General features: G+C 48.8%; 1 protein-coding gene across 1 annotated transcript; it reads left to right on the top strand.

Annotated features, from left to right (window-relative positions):
* The first annotated feature begins 3,157 nt into the window (after nt 1-3,157).
* On the top strand, nt 3,158-24,680 carry LOC114605995 (uncharacterized). The gene is made up of 4 exons (XM_077935473.1): nt 3,158-3,375; nt 8,558-8,702; nt 9,451-11,265; nt 22,256-24,680. The coding sequence occupies exons 3-4, from the start codon at nt 9,636-9,638 to the stop codon at nt 23,830-23,832; spliced, it is 3,207 nt and encodes a 1,068-aa protein (XP_077791599.1). The 5' UTR covers nt 3,158-3,375; nt 8,558-8,702; nt 9,451-9,635; the 3' UTR covers nt 23,833-24,680.
* The last annotated feature ends 141 nt before the right edge of the window (nt 24,681-24,821 follow it).

Raw genomic sequence — 24,821 nt, 5'->3', positions numbered from 1 at the left:
AGAGAGAGAGAGAGAGAGAGAGAGAGAGAGAGAGAGAGAGAGAGAGAGAGACCCTACTGGCAAAAGTAGAATGGTTTGTTCGAAATACCTCTGCTTATGTATTTATCAAATCTCTTCATTGCTTTTCCTTGTAATTGTCTCCCTCTCCAAAACAGGGAAAGAAATCCTTGATTTACTCAAAAGGAAGTCTGCATTTTCTATCAATTTCTAGACACACCCTAACAATCTCAACCTTCTGCCCTGCAGGTTCGCAGAAATGGATCCAGCGTTCCTGTAAGACTACCTTGCCATACCTTTGCAAATACAAGGCCACCGATTATGCCTGAAATGCCACCCTGGGCCTGAGAGGAACACCCAAAGACCTCCAGCTTCCCAACAGGTCCAAGGCCAGCCCGCTTTCATAACTACTCTGTCCACCTGCAGGAAATCTATTCCCTCCCCTCCTCTATTGGCCTGGAGCAGAAAAAACAAGAGGGGCTTCCCCAAGTAAATCCAGTTTGGACTCTTGATTCCACTAAGACCTAGCCAAATCCAGAGCTTGAGGCTGTGAGCAACAGTACCCCCCCCCCCACTGGGAAATTTGCCCCATGAGATATGAAACCTGTCTCACTTTTCTGCAGAGATGAGATGCTTTTGTGGACTGGTTAGCTGAGTAAACGAAGCTTTCCTTGTGCTTTGCAAAGTGATGGGGCCAACTTTGGAACCCCCTTTCCCAGACCACATCATGGAAATGCAAACCTTTGCAAGCTGTCTGCCCCCCCCCCCCTCTCTCTGGCCAGCTCCCGTCTTCCTCCGTAGTGACAATAAAACTCCTTCTGTGCATGCAATTCTGCGTCCATGTCCTCTGTATTCTTGAAATAGTTGTTTATTGTGACATTCAGATCCCACCTCTCCCACCTCCAAAGGTCCATGTGGCAGGCATGGTTCTCCCTCGACCCCATTCCATCCTCACTACAGCCCTGTGAGGTAGGCCAAGCTGAAAGATCATGATTGGTCCAAGATCACCCAGCAGGAGGATCGTAGCTGTGTGGGGATTCGAACCCTCATCTCCCAGGTCCTATGAGTGCTAGAGCCAGAATGCCACACGGACACAGGCCATTGGGGGGGGGGGGAGGTGATGCCAGCCTTAGGATACCAACACAAGAATCTGGGGTCCTGCCTTTGCAACTTCTGTAGGGATCCCCAACCATCAAAACACCAAAACATTTTAATGTATTCCTTAATCTTTCTCATTCCTAATCTTTATTATTATTATTATTATTATTATTATTATTATTATTATTATTATTAATATCTTATTGTTACGGCTAAATCTGGGTGCAGGGCTATTCTGCCACCCAGCTCGTCGGACTAAGTAAGTCCGCGGGTCCCTGCGGAAGAAAATGAGCTCAGCCGGACAGGAGCAAACTGCAGAAGATCCAAGTTTATTGCGCAACAGGTTCAAGGCGAGATTGAACCCCGAGAATGGGGCGACATAAACTTTTAAAAGTTCCCTCCGTGTCCCAGAATACAGTGCAGGAAACGTCATGAATATATTATGGGAAGGTTGGGTTACACAGATTACATCATGCATACATTAAGGAGAGGTTGGGTTACACCGGATTAACATATGGAGGAGGGAGGGGGGAATATGCAGAGAGCTGGAGATATGGAGGAGGGAGGGGGGAATATGCAGAGCTGGAGATATGCGCAGATAAGCGCTTCCTGAGAAGACAATGATCCATGTATGCGTAGTCTGTCACCTGGCATTGCCCGGAGGAAAGGTTTGGCAGAGTGATTTTGACAGGATTAGGGTCTTGACACCTTGAGGCATTATGGAGGACAGGGGAGGGGTGATGGAGTCCTAGAGAAATTGAGCAAATATTTGTAGTGAAGAAGACATGCCCCCCCCCTTTCCGTAACACTTATTATTATAAAACATGCCCTCCTAAGATTCAGGGTTTGGGAGCACTTCAGTCTAAGGAAAAGAGGCACTCCAGCAAACTACAAAGTGGGCTCGCCCCCTCACGCCTCTCTGGGTGGGAATTGCCGCCCACATAATCGTCAGGTGCACTTCCGCGTCTGCCAATCAGCTGATTTCCAGCTGTTCCGCTCCAACCCCCCATTGTGTTTGGTGTGATTGGTCAGTGCCGCTATCAGGAGATAGTAAGCAACGTTAGTGCATGCGTTAGTTGGCTGCGTCAAGGACTTTTCTGTAATACAGTGGTACCTCGGGTTACGGACGCTTCAGGTTACAGACTCCGCTAACCCAGAAATAGTTGTTGTTGTTTAGGTGATTAGTCATGTCCGACTCTTCGTGACCCCCTGGCCCTCCTGTCTTCCACTGCCTCCCAGTTTGGTCAAACTCATGCTGGTAGCTTTGTATCGTAGTAAGAAATGACGAAGTTGTCCGTGGCGACCCAGCGCCATCCACTGAGTCCACAGTGTATGCACACCAAATCACAAGTTGAATGACTTTATTCCAGTGGTGTCCAAACTTTTTTCAAAGAGGGCCAGATCTGATGAAGTGAAGGGCTGTGAGGGCCAATCAAAGGGCCAACCAAAGTTGTTGACCTTTTTTTACGACTGAAGTTGTTGAACTCTTTTTTCTGGGTTTGAAGTTGTTGAGGTGTGTTTTTTTTTTAGGATTTCCCCCACAAAATAAACTGCCACAGAGACCGGATTACTTTATTCCTTGCCTGGGGGGGGGGGAGCCTCTGCCCGCAAACAGATCAACAGCTGGCCTTGCTTTCTTACTGGCCTCATTGTGTTACCACTGACGGGAGACACAAGGGATGAATTTTACCTGGATGTCTCCTGTGTGTGTGTGTGTGTGTGTGTGTGCGCGCGCAAAAGTCAGGGCCCCATTTTTCCCCCGTAACACAGGAGTCACAGAGTCCAAGCCGCTGCTCAGTGTGCACCAGTACCTAAAACACGGACGGATCTAATCTCGCGGCGTGGGGTGGGGGAGGGAGGGATTTTGCAATGTAAACATTTTGGGGTGCGAGACCCCACTTTGCAAGCGGATTGCCGGGATCAGCCCCTCCCCCATCTCCTGATCCACAGGAGGAAGAAGGGAGGGGGAAAACCTTCCTCTCTCCCCCCCCGTCAATTCCTCCCCTCCCCTCCCGGCACATCCTTCTCTCACCCCGCCCCCACAACCCCAAATCCCGCCCCCATCCGTTGCACCCATTTCTTCTCCTCCTCTTCCTCCTCCCCTCCCAAACTGCCTGCTTCTCCCGCAAGTGGAGCTTCTAAGCCGGATTGCTGCTCTGCGGCGTAGCTCTAGGGGGGCGCGCTTTCGGAAAGGGGAGGAGGGGCATCATGGGAGGGGACCCCCTCCCCCACGTCGACGTTGCAGGAAAGGAAAGGAGAATCGGGAGCGAGGACAAAGAGGTAAAGGGGTCGCGGGGGGGGGGAGGAGAAAAGGATTCAGAGACCCCCGCCAGCTCCCCCAAGCGCCTTCCGTGGGGTCTAGATCCCTGCGCGTGTGCTGCGAAGGGGGCTTTCCTTGGCCCCTCAGGCGCCTTGGCAGCGGCGGACATGGGGCGCCCACCCAGGGATTCCCCACGAGGACCCCTTTGCCCCGTTTCCCCCGCGTAGGCATCCCTGGGGCCCTGTGGGCTCCGCACGGATAAAGGCGGGCCATGAAAGGGTTAACGGGCATGAGGGACGCCTGGATAGAGACCCCCATGTCCCTAATCTGTGCGTCTTGGGGTGGCCCCTCAGGATGGAAAGATGGAGGGTGAGGGGTGAGCCGCGCCAAAGGGGGCCTCTGGGTTCAGGGGAGACTCTGAGTCGAGGAAGTGGGGAGGGGGAGCATCCCTGGGGCAGGGAAGGGCAGCAATGGGGGGGGGGGTGATAAGAAACCGTCTTTGGGGAGACTTCTCCATGGTGGCACCTGCGGGGATTCTCTGGAGGGGCCGCCTTGGCTTCTCCCTCCCACCTAGGAATCGGCCACCCCTTCAAGGCTACCAGAGAGGGATCCCTGGAAAGTGGGGGGTCCTGTTCCCCCCACCCCTTCCTTCCTGCAAGCTCCATCCTCTTCCCACCACATAAGCCCCTGCCCTGTCCAGGAAGAGGGGAGGGGAGAGGGCTTCTCAGAAGCGGCTCTGCGTTTCCGCAGTCTCACCCAGGAAGCAGCCAGAAACCTTTTCCTCTCTCTCAGGCTTCCATCTTTAAGTTTCTCTTCCACTGCCTGGTTCCAGTACAAATAAAAGACAGTAAAACATCAGACATTAAAAACCTCCCGAAACAGGGCTGCCTTCAGCTGTCTTCTAAATGTCAGAATGTTGCCCATTTCCTCGCCCTCTGCCTGGTTCCCTATAACTTCGCTTCTTGCAGGAGGGGAATCAGCAGAAGATCTTCGAAGGAGGACCTCCCTGTCCAGACTGAGCGATGTTGGTGGAGATGCTCCTTGAGGCCTACAGGGTCGAGGCTGTTGAGGGCTTTAGGTTGCAGATCTTGCTGCTCCATAGCGATCTATTTCAGCAAAAAAAAATTATTACTGAAGGCAAAGAAACATAACAGGATAAAAAAAATAGCAAAAACCTAACTTACATAAAACCCTAACTTAGCATACCAAAACAGCACTCAAGTAAGAATCACACAAGCAGAGTAGAGAAATAGCAGACTAGGAAGTGGGACCAGGCGCCTTTCGGCCTTGTAATTTATATTAAATGTCAGAGTAACCTTGGGACTGGATAACAAGCCTGGCTCACTCCAGTTTAAACCAGCTTCATCTGGTTCCCCAAAACAAGAAAGGTTCCTCATAACCTCATTGCAACTTATCCCACCACCAGCTCTCAGCAAAAAGAAACTGCCGAGTTTCAGGAAGCCTGCATTAGATCAATACTTTTCTATGCCTGAAAAATGCAACCATGACACTTTAAAGGTCAGCACCAACAGTGTGAAATGTGCTTGAAAATCTGCTTAGAGCCAGGTAAGATCCTTTAGAGGAAGTGATATGTGGTCTCGGCGCTGCTCCCATGCAGTTGCAGTTTTGGGTTACCTTCAAATGGAGTCCCATCTAGACCACAAAGCAGTAGTCCAAGCTGGAAATAACCAGAGCATGCACCACTCTGGCGAGACAGTCTGCGGGGAAGGAGGGTCTCAGCCTGCATTCCATATGGAGCTGTTAGACAGCTGCCCTGGACACAGAAGTGATCTGCACCTCCTTGGTCAGCTGTGAGTCCAAAATGACCCCTAGGCTGGTTATTTAGGGGCAGAGTTGCCCCATCAGGACCAGGAGGTCCCCCACACCTGCCCATCCCCTTGTTCCCCAGGGACAGTACTTCTGTCTTGTCAGGATTCAAGCTCAATCTGTTAGCCACCATCCATCTTCAAACTACCTCCAGGCACCAACACAGTGCATTCACCACCTTCACTGGTTCTTAATAAAATGAGAAGAAGATCTGGGTATCACCCAAATATTCGTGAACACCCAGCCCAAAACCCCTGATGATTTCTCCCAGCAGCTTCATATAGATATTAAAAAGCATGGGGGAGAGGACAGAGCCCTGAGGCACCCAACAAGTGAGAGCCCAGGGGTCTGAACACTCATCCCCCAACACCACTTTCTGGACATGGCCCAGGAGGAAGGAGGGGAACCACTGCATAACCATTTCCCCAGCTCTCCTAGAGGGTCCAGAAGGACACCATGGCCAAAGGTCTCCAAAGCCACTGAGAGATCCAACAGAACCAGGAAACAGCTTTTCCCTCTGACTCCAGCGCATCGGATACCATCAACCAGCACAACCAGGGCAGTCTGTCGCATGATGAGGCCTGAATCCCAACTGGAAGGATCATGGTGGAAGAAGCTTTCCTGCTCCTGCACCCCCAAAAGCTCCAGGCACAATATTTTCATTAGCTTTGAAGGGGCCACCGGATACTTGGTGGTCTTTTCTTCAAAAGGCAAATATTTTGAATACTTTTAGAGTGACATATGATGTACATAGCGATTCTGTATTCCTTGTTCCACATCGGAGAGACTTTGATATGTGGAGTTAACCAGGGCTATTGACTGTTTGGCTCCGAAGTGCCCTCTCCGATTGCATCGAGCCCGGACAGCCCCGTGGTTTTCCACGGAGCTGAGGGCAATGAAACAATCGTTGAGACGGCTAGAGCGCCGGTGGCGGATAACTCATTCCGAATCTGACCGGACACAGGTTAGAGCTCAACGTCGAGCCTACCAAGTGGCAATAGCGACGGCGAAGAAGAATTTCTTCACCGCCTCTATTGCATCTGCAGAAAACAGCAGCAGGAGACTTTTTCAGGTGGTTCACAATTTAGCGGAACCACCTGCAACATCGGGGCCCAGTACGGGCCACATGTTCCCCTGCAATGATTTTGCAAAGTTTTTTGCAGATAAAATCGCTCAGATTCGGGAAGAAGTAGACTCCACCGTGGGAGCAGGGCCGGGGCGGGAGAGTGCTAGAGTTCTGTCTAGTCAAGTTGAGTGGGATCAATTCCAATCTGTTACCTCCGAGGATGTGGACAGGCTGCTTGGACGAGTGAAACCAACCACCTGTCTCCTGGATCCTTGCCCATCCTGGCTTATAAAAGCTAGCCGGGAAGGACTGGGCGATGGGCTTCGTGGGGTGGTGAATGCTTCCCTCCGTGAGGGAGCCTTCCCAGACCCGCTGAAAGAGGCGGTTATTAAACCGCTTCTTAAAAAACCATCTTTAGATGCGGCCACGATGGCCAACTATCGCCCAGTCTCAAATCTTCCATTCTTGGGCAAGGTGATTGAGCGAGCGGTTGCCGAACAACTCCAGGCACACCTGGAAGAAGCAGACCATTTGGATCCCTTCCAGTCGGGATTCAGGCCTCATCATGGGACTGAAACTGCCTTGGTCGCATTGGTTGATGATCTCCGGCGGGCTAGGGACAAAGGTGAGAGCTGTTTCCTAGTTCTGCTGGATCTCTCAGCGGCGTTTGATACCATCGACCATAACATCCTTCTGGACCGTCTTCAGGAGCTGGGAGCTGGAGGCACTGTTATACAGTGGTTCCGCTCCTTCCTCCTGGGCCGTGTTCAGAAAGTGGTGGTGGGGGATGAGTGTTCAGACCCCTGGGCCCTCACTTGTGGGGTGCCTCAGGGTTCGGTCCTCTCCCCCATGCTTTTCAACATCTACATGAAGCCGCTGGGAGAGATCATCAGGGGATTTGGGCTGGGTGTTCATCAGTATGCAGATGATACCCAGCTCTACCTCTCTTTTAAATCAGAACCAGTGAAGGCAGTGAAGGTCCTGTGTGAGTGCCTGGAGGCGGTTGGAGGTTGGATGGCAGCTAACAGATTGAGGTTGAATCCTGACAAGACAGAAGTACTGTTTTTGGGGGACAGGACGCGGGCAGGTGTGGAGGATTCCCTGGTCCTGAATGGGGTAACTGTGCCCCTGAAGGACCAGGTGCACAGCCTGGGAGTCATTCTGGACTCACAGCTGTCCATGGAGGCACAGGTCAAATCTGTGTCCAGGGCAGCTGTTTACCAGCTCCATCTGGCTGAGACCCTATCTGCCTGCAGACTGTCTCACCAGAGTGGTACATGCTCTGGTTATCTCCCGCTTGGACTACTGCAATGCACTCTGCATGGGGCTACCTTTGAAGGTGACTCAGAAACTACAACTAATCCAGAATGCAGCAGCTAGACTGGTGACTGGGGGCGGCCGCCGAGACCATATAACACCGGTCTTGAAGGACCTACATTGGCTCCCAGTACGTTTCCGAGCACAATTCAAAGTGTTGGTGCTGACCTTTAAAGCCCTAAACGGCCTCGGTCCAGTATACTTGAAGGAGCGTCTCCACCCCCATCATTCTGCCCGGACGCTGAGGTCCAGCGCCGAGGGCCTTCTGGCGGTTCCCTCATGGCGAGAAGCAAAGCTACAGGGAACCAGGCAGAGGGCCTTCTCGGTAGTGGCACCCACCCTGTGGAACGCCCTTCCAGCAGATATCAAAGCGATAATCAACTATCTGACATTCAGAAGACATCTTAAGGCAGCCCTGTTCAGGGAAGTTTTTAACGTGTGATATTTTACTGTATTTGTGGTTTTTATGGAAGCCGCCCAGAGTGGCTGGGGAGGCCCAGCCAGATGGGCGGGGTATAAATAATAAATTATCATTATTATTATTATTATTTGATACACAGGTTTGAGCTCATCTCTCCCGCTGAAACTGCTGTGTTAGCAGCATTGCCTGGGCAGTGTGTTTCGGGGGTCCTGGGCTGCCTAGACAACAAGACCCCCTTCTCAGCCTGGCTAATATGTTCCCAAGGAAAGCAGAGCAGACCGTTAGGCACCAGCTTGGCTGCAGGAGTGGGTGGAAAGAGGTGTGCAGGACAGAATCCAACCCTCTTAGAGACTCCACTCTGGATTTGTATAGGTTTCCCTAAATTGCCTTTTCGTCTCCTGAAAATAACTCACGAGGCAGCAAAGTATTATGACCAGAGGTTTCCTTCTCGATGGGCTTCCTTCCCTGGTTAACGAGCCCCATCTGCCCTTCACTTTCCTCTGCAGCATGGGCAGAATCTGCCTTCTTGACTGTGAGATTCACTGTTGTTCTCCTCCTCTCCATCCACCAGGGCCTGCCTTCACCTGCAGCAGAATTCCCCAACCCACCAAGGATTTGAGACCCTTCAGGTATCCTCACCTGGTTTAGCCAGCCGTTTGAAGCCATTCCTGGGATTATGGCCCCTGTTGCATGCTGACAGCTTCTGGAAGAAACAGGTGAGAGCTGAGTGCAGGGTGGGGACCAGTGGTGGGTAGATTACCCCATAAGGTGCATGACAAGACCCCCACCAAAGGTACTAACGCTCCCCTAACACCCCATGAGATTGTATGATTATGATATTTAAGACAGAACAGGAATAAATTCATGTCCCCAGTAATAACACAATTTCAGTCCATCAATAAATCATTAGTACATATTCAAGGTACTACATATTCCATTAATTACAGTTTATCTATTTGCCTTGAATATCCTGCTTTTCAGTCAAAACAAAAAAATTCCTTCCAGTAGCACCTTAAAGACCAACTAAGTTAGTTCTTGGTATGAGCTTTCGTGTGCATGCACACTTCTTCAGATGCACACTTCTTCAGGTATCTGCATACACACGAAATCTCATACCAAGAAGTAACTTAGTTGGTCTTTAAGGTGCTACTGGAAGGAATTTTTTTGTTTTGACTATGGCAGACCAACACGGCTACCTATCTGTAACTGCTTTTCAGTGTCATTTTAGGATAGTTCTGCATCAGAAGACGGGCACGAGATCAGACAGCACATCATTCTTTAAAAAATCAAGCTGCTTTATGAACATTGATTGAGGATTTTGAAAGTTGCTCATGAATTACTATCATTTGACATGGCAACTTCATTTCCTAAAAATTGGGAACATGGGTAGGAGGTGAGGGAGTGTACGAGACGTTGAAATAGCAGAAGGTGCTAATGGAGCTTGATGTGTTCTCTTTCCCTCAGTTTTCTTCCTTGAAACCAAAACAGGATTTCCTTTCCTCCCACTCTGAAGAAGGAAATGGAGAAGACAGTCAAAACTCCAGGGAATGGGGCACCTTTCATTTCATTAGGAATAGACATTAAAATGTGTGAAATGTGGAATATGCTTCATTGAACAACCTCCAACAGGGGAGAAACCATTTAAAGGTATGGAGTGCGGAAAGAGCTTCAGTCAGAGTGGACACCTCAATATACATCAACGGACTCACACAGGAGAGAAATCATATAAATGTATGGAGTGTGGAAAGAGTTTCACTCAGAATGGAGACCTTAGAACACATCAACGGATTCATACAGGGGAGAAACCATATAAATGTATGGAGTGTGGAAAGTGCTTCAGTCAGAGTGGACACCTCAATATACATCAACGGACTCACACAGGGGAGAAACCATTTAAATGCCTGGAGTGCGGAAAGAGCTTTAGTGAGAATGGAAAACTTAGAACACATCAACAGACTCACACGGGGGAGAAACCATTTAAATGCCTGGAGTGCGGAAAGAGCTTTAGTTTAAATGGAACTCTTAGAACACATCAACGGACTCACACAGGGGAGAAACCATTTAAATGCCTGGAGTGCGGAAAGTGCTTCAGTCAGAATGGAGACCTTAAATTACACCAGCGGATTCACACAGGGGAGAAATCATATAAATGTATGGAATGTGGAAAGAGCTTTAGTGATAATGGAAAACTTAGAAAACATCAACAGACTCACACAGGGGAGAAACCATTTAAATGCCTGGAGTGTGGAAAGTGCTTCAGTCAGAATGGAGTCCTTAAATTACACCAGCGGATTCACACAGGAGAGAAACCATTTAAATGTATGGAGTGCGGAAAGAGCTTTAGTGATAATGGAACCCTTAAAAAACATCAACGCACTCACACAGGGCAGAAACCATTTAAATGCATGGAGTGCGGTAAGAGATTTAGTGAGAATGGAACCCTTAGAATACATCAACGGATTCACACAGGAGAGAAACCATTTAAATGCATGGAGTGTGGAAAGAGCTTTAGTTTCAATGCAACCCTTAGAAAACATCAACGGACTCACACAGGGGAGAAACCATTTAAATGCATGGAGTGCGGTAAGAGATTTAGTGAGAATGGAACCCTTAAAAAACATCAACGGATTCACACAGGAGAGAAACCATTTAAATGCATGGAGTGTGGAAAGAGCTTTAGTTTCAATGCAACCCTTAGAAAACATCAACGGACTCACACAGGGGAGAAACCATTTAAATGCCTGGAGTGCGAAAAGTGTTTCAGTGAGAATGGACACCTTAGAAGACATCAACGGACTCACACAGGGGAGAAACCATTTAAATGCCTGGAGTGTGGAAAGTGCTTCAGTCAGAATGGAGTCCTTAAATTACACCAACGGATTCACACAGGAGAGAAACCATTTAAATGTATAGAGTGTGAAAAGAGCTTTAGTGATAATGGAAAACTTAGAACACATCAACGGACTCACACAGGAGAGAAACCATATAAATGTATGGACTGTGGAAAGAGCTTCAGTCAGAGTGCACACCTCAATATACATCAACAGACTCACACAGGAGAGAAACCATTTAAATGTATGGAGTGCGGAAAGAGCTTTAGTTTCAATGCAACCCTTAGAATACATCAACGGACTCACACAGGAGAGAAACCATTTAAATGTATGGAGTGTGGAAAGAGCTTTAATTTAAATGCAACCCTTAGAAAACATCAATGGACTCACACGGGGGAGAAACCATTTAAATGCCTGGAGTGCGGAAAGAGCTTCAGTCAGAATGGAAATCTTAGAAAACATCAGCAGACACACAGTGGAGAAACTGTTTAAATGTATGGACTGTGGAAGGAGCTCCAGTCAGAGTGGAACCCTTGATTTATGTGAAGAAACTCACACAAAACACAAACCTTATAAATATCAAGAAAGTAAATAGAGGTTCAGTCCGGGTGGAAATTCTAAATTATCAGATTCATGGACAGGAAGAACTTTAGGAGTTGAAACCCTACAAACCATCAACAGACTCAAAGAGGAGAAGCAGTTTAAATAAAAAGACTGCAAAAAGTGAAGTACCTTTCGATAGAGAAGGGGAGAGGGTTTGTCTGGATTGCTGGTGGTCAGTGAGGATTAGGGCTGGGTAATATATTGTCCAAACTGGTTTCTAGACTACATCATGATAACCTTTCAAAAACAATTGATATGGCAACACACCAAGAATCACAGTGTGTGTTTTCAGGATGCTCATTTGCCTGGAAGCTGCCGGCAGAAAGCTTTTCTTCATGAAGCCCCTGCAGATGCTGAATTGCTGACTTCTCTCCAGGCGACAGGAAGCGAAAGACACACATCCATTGCCCTGTGTCCTTCCAGCCTCTTTCTTCCCTTGCTCCCTTCTGCCGGTTTGTGTGCCTGACTTAGATATCCTGTGTGCTGTATTTTTCTACTGCTGAAACTGGGTTTGCTCTCAGGAGCTAAGTTTTGTGCATCACTGGGGACCCAGTGAGAGCTGTATGCTTTGAAAGCTCAGTAAACTATTACTGAAGAAGTAGAAGTCCAGCCACCAACCAGAGCAAATAGCTGTAGACCAAAGTTTATTACGCAACAGGTCCAAAGGGGAATTGTACCCTGAGGATGGGGTGACGAGGACTTTTAAAAGTTTTTATCTTATCCCAGCATGCAGTTCGTGGAGCATAATCACTACATCAGAAAAGGGGAGGGTTATACATGATTCACATAGGAGGAATGTGTCAGGGGAACAGGCAAATACAGGATATGTATTGGGAAGTACATTCCAAGCTCCTACTGCAAAAGAACAATAGAACTTTGGTTTGCATAGTCTGGCACCTGGGCAAGTCCGGAGGAGAGCTTTTGCCCAGCGATTGTCACAAATGAGTACCTTCCTATGAGTACGTGACCTCCCACTTGAGGGATTATGGCGGGGACAGAGTGGTTTCCAAGCCCTTAGCCAATAACGCAAATTGGTGGTGGAATGAAGAGAATTGTTGAAACCAGTGATTTTCTATGAATTTCTAAGCGCTTTTGGCTATTCACAATACAGACAGTGGGTTCGGAAATGACTTGACTTGGCCTCAATACATTGGATACAGTTTTATGTGTGGATTACAAGGTAATGAGGTTTCGATGAACTTAGTCCATTGTTCTCTCAGCAGGACCTGTCGTCACCTTGTCAGCGCTCGTTGAATCATGGAAGATAGCTGCGCTGAGCAGCTCCTGCAGAGCCATACCATTGCTGGGATTGGCTGAAGGGCTAGATTTGATTGGTCAGGACGCATCCTCATGCAAATAAATTGTCCATTCATAAAATACATTGTTCATTCATACTGTTTGCCTGTATATAGCACCGGGATACGCGGTCACAAATGGTGCTTTATTCTTGGGGTGTTGGGGTTTTGTGTGGTGCTTGGTGCAACGTTGTGAAAGGACGAGGGGAGCCCTTGTATAGCGGGGTTACCTTGAGGTCATTGCCTCTGACCCTATGTGGTTTGTTGTTGTTTAGTTGTTTAGTCGTGTCCAACTCTTTGTGACCCCATGGACCAGAGCACGCCAGGCACTCCTGTCTTCCACTGCCTCCCGCAGTTTGGTCAGATTCATGTTTGTAGCTTCGAGAACACTGTCCAACCACCTCGTCCTCTGTCGTCCCCTTCTTGTGCCCTCAATTTTTCCCAACATCAGGGTCTTTTTTTAGGGAGTCTTCTCTTCTCATGAGGTGGCCAAAGTCTTGGAGCCTCAGCTTCAGGATCTGTCCTTCCAGTGAGCACTCAGGGCTGATTTCCTTCAGAATGGAGAGGTTTGATCTTCTTGCAGTCCATGGGACTCTCAAGAGTCTCCTCCAGCACCAGAATTCAAAAGCATCCATTCTTCGGCGATCAGCCTTCTTGATGGTCCAGCTTTCACTTCCATACATCACTACTGGGAAAACCATGGCTTTCACTATACGGACCTATGTGGTTTACTCGGGAGTAAACCTCTGTTTGTATGCCCCCCCCCATTCCATAACAGTGGGAACCATTGGGGTCCAGGTCGGTTCTTTCATTTTCTCCTCTCCTCTGGAAAAGTGTTCTTTCTTTTGGGATTTGATTACTTTTGCCTCCTCCAGTGCCCACTGCACCATCAGCGAGGTACAATACTGTCCTTTCAATTTCTGTAGCCACTTAGGGCTCTCTCTCAGGACCGCCACCCAGGAGTCTGCGTATGCAAACTGCTCCGAACATCCAGGGTGTTTTGTCACGCTTCAAAAGACCTGGTTGGTTAGGTCCAGGTCTCACTGGGGCTCATGGGGGGGTATTCTCAAGGAGTTCTCAGTCGTTTGGGGTTCATCGCTCCACCATATTTGCGATTGAATTTGCCAAAATTATTCACCATGCCTTGTAACGGAGTCCATTCCTCCTGCGAGTGTGACCCCCCCCCCATTATGCCCTCCTGCTTAAGTTGTTACACAAAGGGGACTCCCCGCCCTTCCAACATGTTGCAGATAAAATACAGTAGTACCTTGAAAAGAGACTATAGAAAGAAAAAAGACTCATAAATAAATGCCGCCCTCGGCTGCACAGCCCGCCAGTCCTGGGCAGAGAACTCACAGTTGTGCCAAGGGGGGAATGAGCCCGATCTCTGCAGCCCCAGCCCTCAGCAGGAGAGGAGCCTTCAAGCAAAACACAAAGCGAGAAAACTCCTCTTTCCTCTCAGCCTCAGCCCCTCTTGGCCGAGATACAGACAATAAAATACATAGACACACACAGAGCTGGGAGCCTGTTGTTGCTGTGGGGGGGGGGTGTTCTCTCTCTCCCTCTCTCCCTCTCTCTCTCTCTCTCTCTCTCACACACACACACACACACACACACAAAAACACACAGCTGGCCCTCCAGCCCCAGCTCTCCTGGCTGAGCCGGAAACACAAGTCTCAATGCAAAGCACACAAAAAGAAAGCTCTTTCCCCAAAAAGTGCAATTTTAACTGCTAGCAAAACACACAGAGCAGCCCCCCTTTGCCTGAGACACACAGACAGAGCCACAGCCCACGGCTCTCTCCATTTCAAGGAATGGGGGTATTTTGCTTGCTGAGGGCAGGAGTCACAATCCTGTCACATTGCGGGGTGTCAGGCTTTTAGGTAAGGGGGTGAGGCTAGAATGGGCCAGTCCTGTTCACAGTAAATTCTCAGTCCTTTGGGGTTCATCGCTCCACCACAACCCCACTTTCCCACACCTTTTTACTACCCTCCTCCCCAAAGCACCACAATACTATTCACACATCCCTCTAGCTGCAATGCTTTCCTGCGCTTCACCTTGGAAAGTATCAGGATTCAACCCACCATCCCGATGGATTTCTGTCTTGACTGCCGCTCCCCCTTCCTGGATTTAACAGCAACAATACCTAAAACACGGAGGGATCTAAGCTCATAGCGTGGGGTGGGGGAGGGAAGGATTTTGCAATATAAACATTGTGGGGGGGACACCCCACTTTGCAGTAGGATTGCCGGGATCAGCCCAGCCCCAATCTCCTGATTCACAGAAGGAAGAGGGGAGGGGGAAACCTTCCTCTCCTCCCCGCCCCCCAAATTCCACCCCTCCCGGCACATCCTTCCCACACCCCGCCCCCACAACCCCAAATCCCCTCCCCAATATGTTGCTCCTCCTCCTCGCCATCCGAACTCTCCTCCGGGAATAGGGGGGGGAGAGCCCCCCTCCCAAATGGCCAGCTTCTCCCGGCAGTGGAGCTTCTGCGCCGGATTGCTGCTCTGCCCCGTAGCTCTACGGGCGCGCGCTTTCGGAAAGGGGAGGAGGGGCGGCAGGTAAATCCCCTCCACCCACGTGGATGTTGCCGAAAAGGAAAGGAGAGGAGAATCGCGAGCGAGGACAAAGAGGTAAAGGGGTCGCGGGGGGAGGCGAGAGAAGGATCCACAGACCCGCTGCAGCGCCCCAAAGCGCCTGTTGTGGATCTGGATCCCTGCACGCGTGCTGCGAAGGAGGTTTTTCCTTGGGCCCTTAGGAAGCCCACCCAGGGGATCCCAACGAAGCCCCCTCGCCCCATTTCCCCGCGCAAGCATCCCTGGGGCGCTGTGGGTTCCGCGCGGAAAGAGGTGGGCCATGAAAGGGTTAACGGGCGTGAGGGACGCTTGGATAGAGACCCCCCTCTCCTCCCCTGCTCGTCTTGGGGGGGGGGCCCTCCGGATGGAGAGATGGGGGGCGCAGGGCGATGGGTGAGCCACGCCAAGGGGGGACTTTGGGTGCAGGGGAGACTCTGGGACAGAGGGAGGGAGTCGAGGAAGGGGGGAGGGGGAGCATCCTTAGGGCAGGCAGGGGCAGCATTGGGGGGGTTAGAGCTAGGTAGGTCAGTCTTTGGGGACACGTCTCCATTGTGGCCCCCGCGGGGATTCTCTGGAGGGGCCGCTTAGGTTTCCCCCTCCCACTCAGGAATCGGCCACCCCTTCAAGGCGACCAGAGAGGGATCCCTGGAAAGTGGGGGGCCCAGTCCCCCCACCCCTTTCTTCCTGCAACCTCTATCTTCTTCCCACCCCATAAGGCCCCATAAGTCCCTGCCTGTCCAGACTGTTGCAGGAATTTTTGTATGGGGGGGGGTGAGTGCCAGACAGGTAGTCGGATGAAGACCAAATGGGTGTGATGAACTTGCCTGGGAAACAGGTCAGGGAGGATAATGGATGGCCGGGAGGGGTGGGGCAAAGGCCAAAGAAAGGAGGCCGACCCCTTTGTCCAAGCCCCTTTTGGCTTTCTTCCTTCCAGAATCAGGATCCTCAGGAGCGTGTCCTGGCGGCCGGATTAAAGTAAGTTCTGGCCTGATTGGAAGGGGCACGGCCCCTCCGCCAGGCTAGGCTGCCATTTTGTGGCTATTCTTTCTGGGCGGGGGGCCAGCTAGGCCGCGGGGTGGCCTTCTTGTGTTTTTGTAGTGGGGGGGGAGGCATGGCTCCCTCGCCCCCGCCATCCGCCACCCTCCAGCTGTAGGCCGCATGGCAGCCGATTCCTTTCTTGTTGGGGGGGGGGCATAAGTCAGGCCACGTGGCAGTCGTATTTTTTTGCACTCCCCCCCTCGTTTTGCTCTGCCTACTGACGCACTTCTGCTCCTAGCAGTGAAATGTAAATGTCTCTTTTGTTACACTCGATGGGTGTTTGGTGGAGGGCAAGGGGAACTATGGACTATGGTCCAGGATGCTCAGATTACTGCCACCAGACCTTCCCTTTCATGATGTAACCATGATGTAGTTTGGGGGGGGGTGTAACATTGGGATTAGCAGTGAAATAAATAAATTAAGGTCTTATGTATATAATGAAGGTTCATAAATGTACCAGGCAAACATGTACATAGATATATAGGCCCCATGTCTGAACCTGCACAAGAGAGCAGCCATGGAGCCATTTTGACTCCCAGGCTGACCAGGTGTTTTCTCTGCAAGGTCAAATGGAGCAGCCTCCCCATTGCCTCTTCCTTCACAAATCCTGTCTTAAGGGTATATCTGTGTATGAATAGGGTGAGCCTGTGATCTGGCTCAGGAACTAAGTACTTTTCATTACAAAAGACTGGCCAGGCTCCCCAGGGTATCAATCAAGTAAGCATTAACAGGTAACTTGCCAGACAGGGGGTAAACAACCCCCTCAGATTTCTGCTTTAGCCCACCCTTTCTGTGAAGTAGTTATGATGTTTCTGGGGGTGGTCTTGGACTCCAAGGTGGGCAATTTAAAATGTCTATATAAGGGCAGACACACCTTGGTTCAGGGTCCTCCTCCTGTGTGTGAAGGGGGCACCCTGTTGCAACAGTTCAATAAAGATCAGGCCTACAAGCTGCTTTGCTTCTCAATATTCTCTGGTTGGCCTCTGTTTTTTCCTCTGACCGATGGAGAACCTACAAAGGACTCTATGAGGGCTCTTGTGTCCCCCATAAGGGAATAATGGCAGATTTTCGTTTACTGTAGCAGCTAATAAAGTTTGGGTTCTCTTTTGTTTGGGGCTTCCATCTTGTTCCACCTTGTGGCAGGTTGGGAGTCCTGTCACGACAGTCTTCAATAAAGACCAAGCCTACTGGCTGCTGTTTTGCTCTGGTATTCCTGGCTGGTGTCCTTGTTTTTTGTCCAGCGGGGCCCTCAGATTTCTCCTTTAACAAGACACAACTTCTTTCCTGCAAGCTCCACCCAATTCCCACCCCATAAGCCCCTGACCTGTCCAAATAATAAAAATAATAATAATAATAATAATACAACAACAACAAATCCGTTTATTGTGAGGACCATGCCTGTGCACAAACATCAACACAACAATAGTTAAAAATATTAAAATTCATTACATACTATGCCAACAAAACCTTCATCCCACAAAATAGAAAGAGAGGGAAAACAAGCAACAAGTTAAACAGATGATGAAGGGGTCTTTACATTGTCATCCATAAATCTTTCCCTGGCTTTCATGGCCTTCATCACAAAAACCGCTACCACATGGGTAATGCGTGGGTTTGCATCAACTAACAAAAATTTTACTCTATCTTCAGGGTTGGTTATAGAGTTGGGTATAATTTGCAGCAATGCGTCTCTAAAGCCCGAGTAGATGGGGCAATAGAGGAGGTAATGTGTAAGATCCTCTTTAATTTTCATAAGGCAAGGACATAAACGATGTTCTACTGGGGTTTTTGTGTATCTACCGGTCAGATATGCAGTTGGCAATGTTTGAAACCGTGCCATAGTGAAAGCTCTCCGAAGGGTGGGATCAGTGATCTCCACCAAGTAGTTGGCACAGATTTTGACTGCTTTTACTCGGGGAAACCAGTAGGAAAACCCAGAGTTTTTTATCTTTGTGGAGTCCAAAAAGGCGTCTTTTTCAAAGATCCATTCCTGAACTTTATCAGGGCTCCACAATTTGAGATTATTAAACTCAGGTAGGTTGTATATGGATAGAATGTCTAGTAGATTCTTACACCAAGTAGTATTATTTTGTAATGATACAAAGTCTTGTTTAGCCAGTAAGGTGTTCGGGGCATCTATGAGGTTGGTGAAGAAACGCAGGTATCTTAAGTGGGCCCTGGCAGACACAGAAGGTAATCCTACTTCCACTCTTAGGAAAGCTGCCGGAGTACTCTGAGGGAGGCCTAGAATTCTTCTGAGATAAAAATTTTGGAAGATTTCAAGCCGTTCTAGCAGCTTCTGATTCCATCCCCAGAGTTCTACTCCATATAACATCTGGGGAATCACTTTTCCAACAAAAGCTTTTAATGCCGGGATCGCCAGTTGCCCTCCCCTCGAATAAAAAAAGCTGAGCGGAGCACCGATTGTCCTACGTGTTAGAAGGGCTACAGTCTTGAAGTGGGCAAGCCAGCTAGATGTAGCTTGGAAAGTGATACCAAGATATTTAAAGAGAAGACATTGTTCGATTTTGTGTTCATCTAAAGACCATCTAAATGTGTGGCGAGCTCTAGTAAATACCACAATTTTTGTTTTGTCATAATTTATCTTTAAAGAGTTTTGGGAACAATAAGCTGCGAGCCCCTCCAGCATGCTGTGTAGTCCCCTTCGAGTGAGTGCCATGACAGCCATGTCATCAGCATATAGCAATATATTCAGGTGTTTGCCTTCCAGGGCAGGAGCTGATGACTTATACTTTGCCATATGTTGGACAATGTCATTTATATAGAAATTAAAGAGGAACGGCGCTAACAAACAGCCCTGTTTAACCCCTTTCCCCAGTGGCAGTGGGTCAGTATAGTTGCCTGACATCCCAGTTCTGATTTTAACTGTGGTGTCTGAATGTAACTCTCGTAAGTATTTTGAGAAGTCGTCTATCAATATCTGTTTCATATAGTTTTTGCCATAATTTGTCCCTACAGATTGAGTCAAAAGCGGATGTGAGATCTACAAAAGCCACAAAAAGTTTGCTCTTATGTATCTTTGTATACTTATCTATCATTGTCTGTAGTACCAAACAATGGCCTATTGTACTATGGTCCTTTCTAAACCCTGCCTGTTCCGGATTAAGCAAGTTAGAGTGGTCAGCCCAGTCAACCACTTTATTTAGCAGGTAGCGAGTATAAAGTTTATACACAATGTCCAGGAGACTTATGGGGCGATAGTTTGAGGGGTCTTGGGGGTCTCCCTTCTTATAGATGGGGGCTACCAGGCTCAGTTTCCAGTTTTCTGGGATTTTGCATGTATCATTTATTACCGTAAAAAGTTGGGCCAAAATAGCAGCCCACCACTGGGCATTTAGTTTAAGCACCTCAGGAGGAATCATATCTTCACCGGGAGCTTTGCCATTCTTGAGTGTTTTAATTAGCTGTAAACATTCTGATTCGGTAACAGGATCCCAGCCCATTAATAGATCGTTTTTAAGAGGATGATGATAATAATAATAATAATAATAATAATAATAATAATAATAATAATAATAATAATAATTTATAGCCTGCTCTTCCCAGCCGAAGCTGGGCTCAGAGCGGCTTACAACAATAAAAGTAACACAGTTTACATAAAATCACAAGCAGGTTTGAGCTCATCTCTCCCCCTGAAACTGCTGTGTTAGCAGCACTGGCTGGACAGTGTGTTTGGGGGTTCAGGGCTGCCTAGACCAGTGTTTCCCAAACGTTTTTGGGCAACGGCACACCTGTTTACCGGAAAAAAATCTCGCGGCACACCACCATTAAAGCCCCGCCCCGTGACGTCAGCGCGCAGCGTCACGCCGGGAGGGACGCACAAAAGTGAAAGTTTTTTCCCTCCCCCTTGCCGGGGTGGGAGGAGGCAGCAGAGCGAGGGACTGAGGGACGGCGGCAGCTGAGGCGGCCACCCCTCGACGCCGTCCCAAAAGCCGCCAAAAAGCCCTAAAAAAAGAGGAGCAGCACAAAAAACACACCACACACGGGGGGCGTGTTCTAATTTGCTTCTAACTCCGGGTTAGAGCGCAGCACGTGGAGGATGGGTGGGGAAAGAGAGAGGAGGCGCACTGATAGAACGCCAGGCACGGGGGCCGCCAGGGAGAGCCAGCGCGCGCCCCACCCCGGACGCTCGCGGCCACCGCCATCCCTCCCTCCCAGGGAAGGCGGGATTAGAGCAAGCGCCCGGGCAGCAAGAAGCGCGCGCGCGCCGGCCCTGCCCTGGATCCCTCAGAACCGCCAGTCTCTGGGAAAGTGGGCGTGGCTTCAGAACTCTCAGGCAGCAGCACCCGCCGCCCGGCAAGGCTTCCCATTGGGAGGCGCGAATGCTTTAGTGGGCGGGGATTGGTGCAAATATAGGCAGGGCGGGCTGAGAGGAGGAGCCGCCGCCGAGGAGCAGCGACACCAGCAGCGTTTCCTCTCCCCCCTCCCCTCCCGTGTCAACAAGCGGGGCGCCTGCGCCGGGGGTTTGCGCGTCAGGCAGGCAGCCAGGCAGGCAGACGGCGAGAGCCCCGCGCTGGGCAGCCGCTGCTCGCCGCCGCCGCCCCGCGTCTCGCCGCCCGACTCGCCCGCCTCCCTCCCACGGCACACCAGCCGATGTCTCACGGCACAGTAGTGTGCCGCGGAACACCGGTTGGGAAACACTGGCCTAGACAACAAGAGCCCCTTCTCAGCCTGGCTTTTATGGTCCCAAGGAAAGCAGAGCAGTACGTTAGGCATCAGCTTGGCTGCAGTGGTGGCTGGAAGGAGGTGTGCAGGGCACCATCCAACCGTCTTAGAGAGTCCACTCTGGATTTGTGTAGGTTTTTCTCCGCAGCTTTTTCTTCTCGTGAAGCTAACTCAAGAGGAAGTGAGGGAGTGTTGCAAAGTACTACGACCAGAGTTTTCCTTCTCAAAGGGTTCCCTTCCCTGGTTGATCAGCCCCATCTGCCCTCACTTTCCTCTGCAGAATGGGCAGAATCTGCCTTCTTGACTGTGGGATTCACTATTGTTCTCATCCTCTCCATCCACCAGGGCCTGCCTTCACCTGCAACAGAATTCCCTAATACACCAAGGATTTGAGACCCATCAGCTATCCTCACCTGGTTTAGCTTGCCGGTTGAAGCCGTTCCTGGGATTGTGGTCCCTATTCCATCCTGACAGTTTCTGGAAGCCACAGGTGAGAGATGAGTGCAGGGTGGGGACCAATGGTGGCTAGATTACCCCAGAAAGTGGACAACATGTCCCCCACCAAAGGTAGTAACGCTCCCCTAACACCCCATGAGATTGTATGATTATCATCTTTAAGACAGAACAGAAATAATTTCATGTCCCCAGAAATAACACAACTTCAGGCCATTAGTGAATCAATACTACATTTTCAAGGTACTACACATTGCACTAACTACAGTTTATCTATTTGCCTTGAATATCCTGCTTTTCAGTGTCGTTTTAGGATAGTCCTGCGTCAGAAGACGGGCACAAGATGAGACAGCATTTTTAAAAAAAATCAAGCTGCTTTATGAACATTGGTTGAGGATTAGGAAAGCTTGCTGATGCATTACTATCATTTGACATAATTGCATATTCATTTCCTGAAAGTTGGGAACATGGGTAGGAGGTGGGGGAATGTAGGAGACATTAAAATAGAAGAAGGTGCTAATGCAGCTTGATGTGTTCTCTTTCCCTTAGTTCTCTTCCTTGAAACCCAAAAAGGATTTCCGTTCCTCCCACTCTGAAGAAAGAGATGGAAAAGACAGTCAGAACTCCAGGGGATGGGTCACCTTTGGTTTCATTAGGAATAGAAATTAAAATTTGTGAAATGTGGAATATGCGTCATTGAATGAGCACACATAGTTCACATCAACGACAGGGGAGAAACTACTTAAAGTTATGGAGTTTGGGAAAAGTTTCAGTCTGAGTGGACAGCTAAATATGCATCAATGGACACACACAGGGGAGAAACCATTTAAATGCCTGGAGTGTGGAAAGAGCTTCAGTAAGAGTGGACACCTCAATACACATCAACGGATTCACACAGGGGAGAAACCATATAAATGTATGGAGTGTGGAAAGAGCTTCAGTCAGAGTGGACACCTCAATATACATCAACGAACTCACACAGGGGAGAAACCATTTAAATGCCTGGAGTGTGGAAAGTGCTTCAGTCAGAATGGAGTCCTTAAATTACACCAGCGAATTCACACAGGGGAGAAATCATATAAATGTATGGAATGTGGAAAGAGCTTTAGTGATAATGGAAAACTTAGAAAACATCAGCGGACTCACACAGGAGAGAAGCCATTTAAGTGCCTGGAGTGCGGAAAGAGCTTCAGTCAGAATGGAGTCCTTAAATTACACCAGCGGATTCACACAGGAGAGAAACCATTTAACTGTATGGAGTGCGGAAAGAGCTTTAGTGATAATGGAACCCTTAAAAAACATCAACGGACTCACACAGGGGAGAAACCATTTAAATGCATGGAGTGCAGAATGAGCTTTAGTGATAATGGAACCCTTAAAAATCATCAACGGACTCACACAGGGGAGAAACCATTTAAATGCATGGAATGCGGAAAGAGCTTTAGTTTCAATGGAACCCTTAGAATTCATCAACGGACTCACACAGGGGAGAAACCATTTAAATGCCTGGAGTGTGGAAAGTGCTTCAGTGAGAATGGAGACCTTAGAAAACATCAACGGACTCACACGGGGGAGAAACCATTTAAATGCATGGAGTGCGGAAAGTGTTTCGGTCACAGTGCACACCTCAATATACACCAGCGGACTCACACAGGGGAGAAGCCATTTAAGTGCCTGGAGTGTGGAAAGAGCTTTAGTGATAATGGAAAACTTAGAAAACATCAGCGGATTCACACTGGAGAGAAACCATTTAACTGTATGGAGTGCGGAAAGAGCTTTAGTGATAATGGAAACCTTAAAAAACATCAACGGACTCACACAGGGGAGAAACCATTTAAATGCATGGAGTGCGCAATGAGCTTTGGTGATAATGGAACCCTTAAAAAACATCAACGGACTCACACAGGGGAGAAACCATTTAAATGCATGGAGTGCGGAATGAGCTTTAGTGATAATGGAACCCTTAAAAAACATCAACGGACTCACACAGGGGAGAAACCATTTAAATGCATGGAATGCGGAAAGAGCTTTAGTCTCAATGCAACCCTTGGAATTCATCAACGGACTCACACAGGGGAGAAACCATTTAAATGCCTGGAGTGCGGAAAGTGCTTCAGGCAGAGTGCACACCTCAATATACATCAACGGACTCACACAGGGGAGAAATCATTTAAATGCCTGGAGTGCGGAAAGAGCTTCAGTTGGAATGGAAACCTTAGAAAACATCAACGGACTCACACAGGGGAGAAACTGTTTAAATGTATGGACTGTGGAAGGAGCTCCAGTCAGAGTGGAACCCTTGATTTATGCGAACAAACTCACACAAAACACAAACTGTCTAAATATCAGGAAAATAGATAGAGTTTCAGTCCTAGTTGAAGTTCTAACTCAACAGACTCACGGACAGGAAGAACTTTAGGAGTTGAAACCCTAAAAACCATCAACAAAGAGGAGAAGCAGTTTAAATGAAAAGATTGCAAAAAGTGCTTTATTTACAATGGAGTGTTTAAGGAACATCCAGGGACTCTCACATGGAAGAACCCATTTAGATGTATGGAGTGCGGGACGTTTTCCTTTCAGTGTCCACTCTTTCTTCACAGCAATGAACTCAGCAGGAAATCAGTCTTAAACACATGATGTGTATGTCAAGTTCTGGTGTTTATATGAAAAACTGTATAGTAATGAAATAATGAAGGTAATGTCTCACAATCATGAGAATAATTTTAGATGTAAAGTACCTTTTGATAGTGAGGGGGAGAGGCTGAATCTGGATTGCGGGTGGTGAGTGAGGATTAGGGCTGAGCTATATATTGATATCTTGTCCAATACCTGTTTTTAGACCACATCGTGGTAATCTTTGAAAAACAATTGATATGGCAATACACCGTGAATCATAGTGTGTGTTTCTGGGATGTGCCTGGAAGCAGCGGCAGAAAGCTCTGCTTTGTGAAGCCCCTGCAGATGCAGAGTTGCTGACTTCCCTCCCAGGCGACAGGAAGCGAAAGACACACATCCATTGCCCTGTGTCCTTCCAGCCTCTTTCCTCCCTTGCTCCCTTCTGCCGGTGTGTGTGCTTGACTTAGATATCCTGTGCTGTATTTTTTTACTGCAGAAACTGGATTTGCTCTCAGGAGCGAAGTTTTGTGCCTCACTGGGGACCCAGTGAGAACTGTATGCTTTGAAAGCTCAGTAAAGTATTACTGAAGAAGTCCCGCTGCCTCTGTGTGTTTTTGACGTCAGTGTGGGACTTGCTCTACACGTGGCCCCTACCCTGCTGCTACTTAGCTCATGCCCTGGAGTTGGTCTACTCAAGCATACATGTCACCCCCACCACTGCATGATTTTAAAAC

The sequence above is a fragment of the Podarcis muralis genome, chromosome 10 (assembly GCF_964188315.1).
Source record: "Podarcis muralis chromosome 10, rPodMur119.hap1.1, whole genome shotgun sequence".
Classification (NCBI taxonomy): Eukaryota; Metazoa; Chordata; class Lepidosauria; order Squamata; family Lacertidae; genus Podarcis; species Podarcis muralis.
The sequence above is the reverse complement of the archived record's forward strand: the minus strand, read 5'-3'. Positions and strand labels throughout refer to the sequence as shown.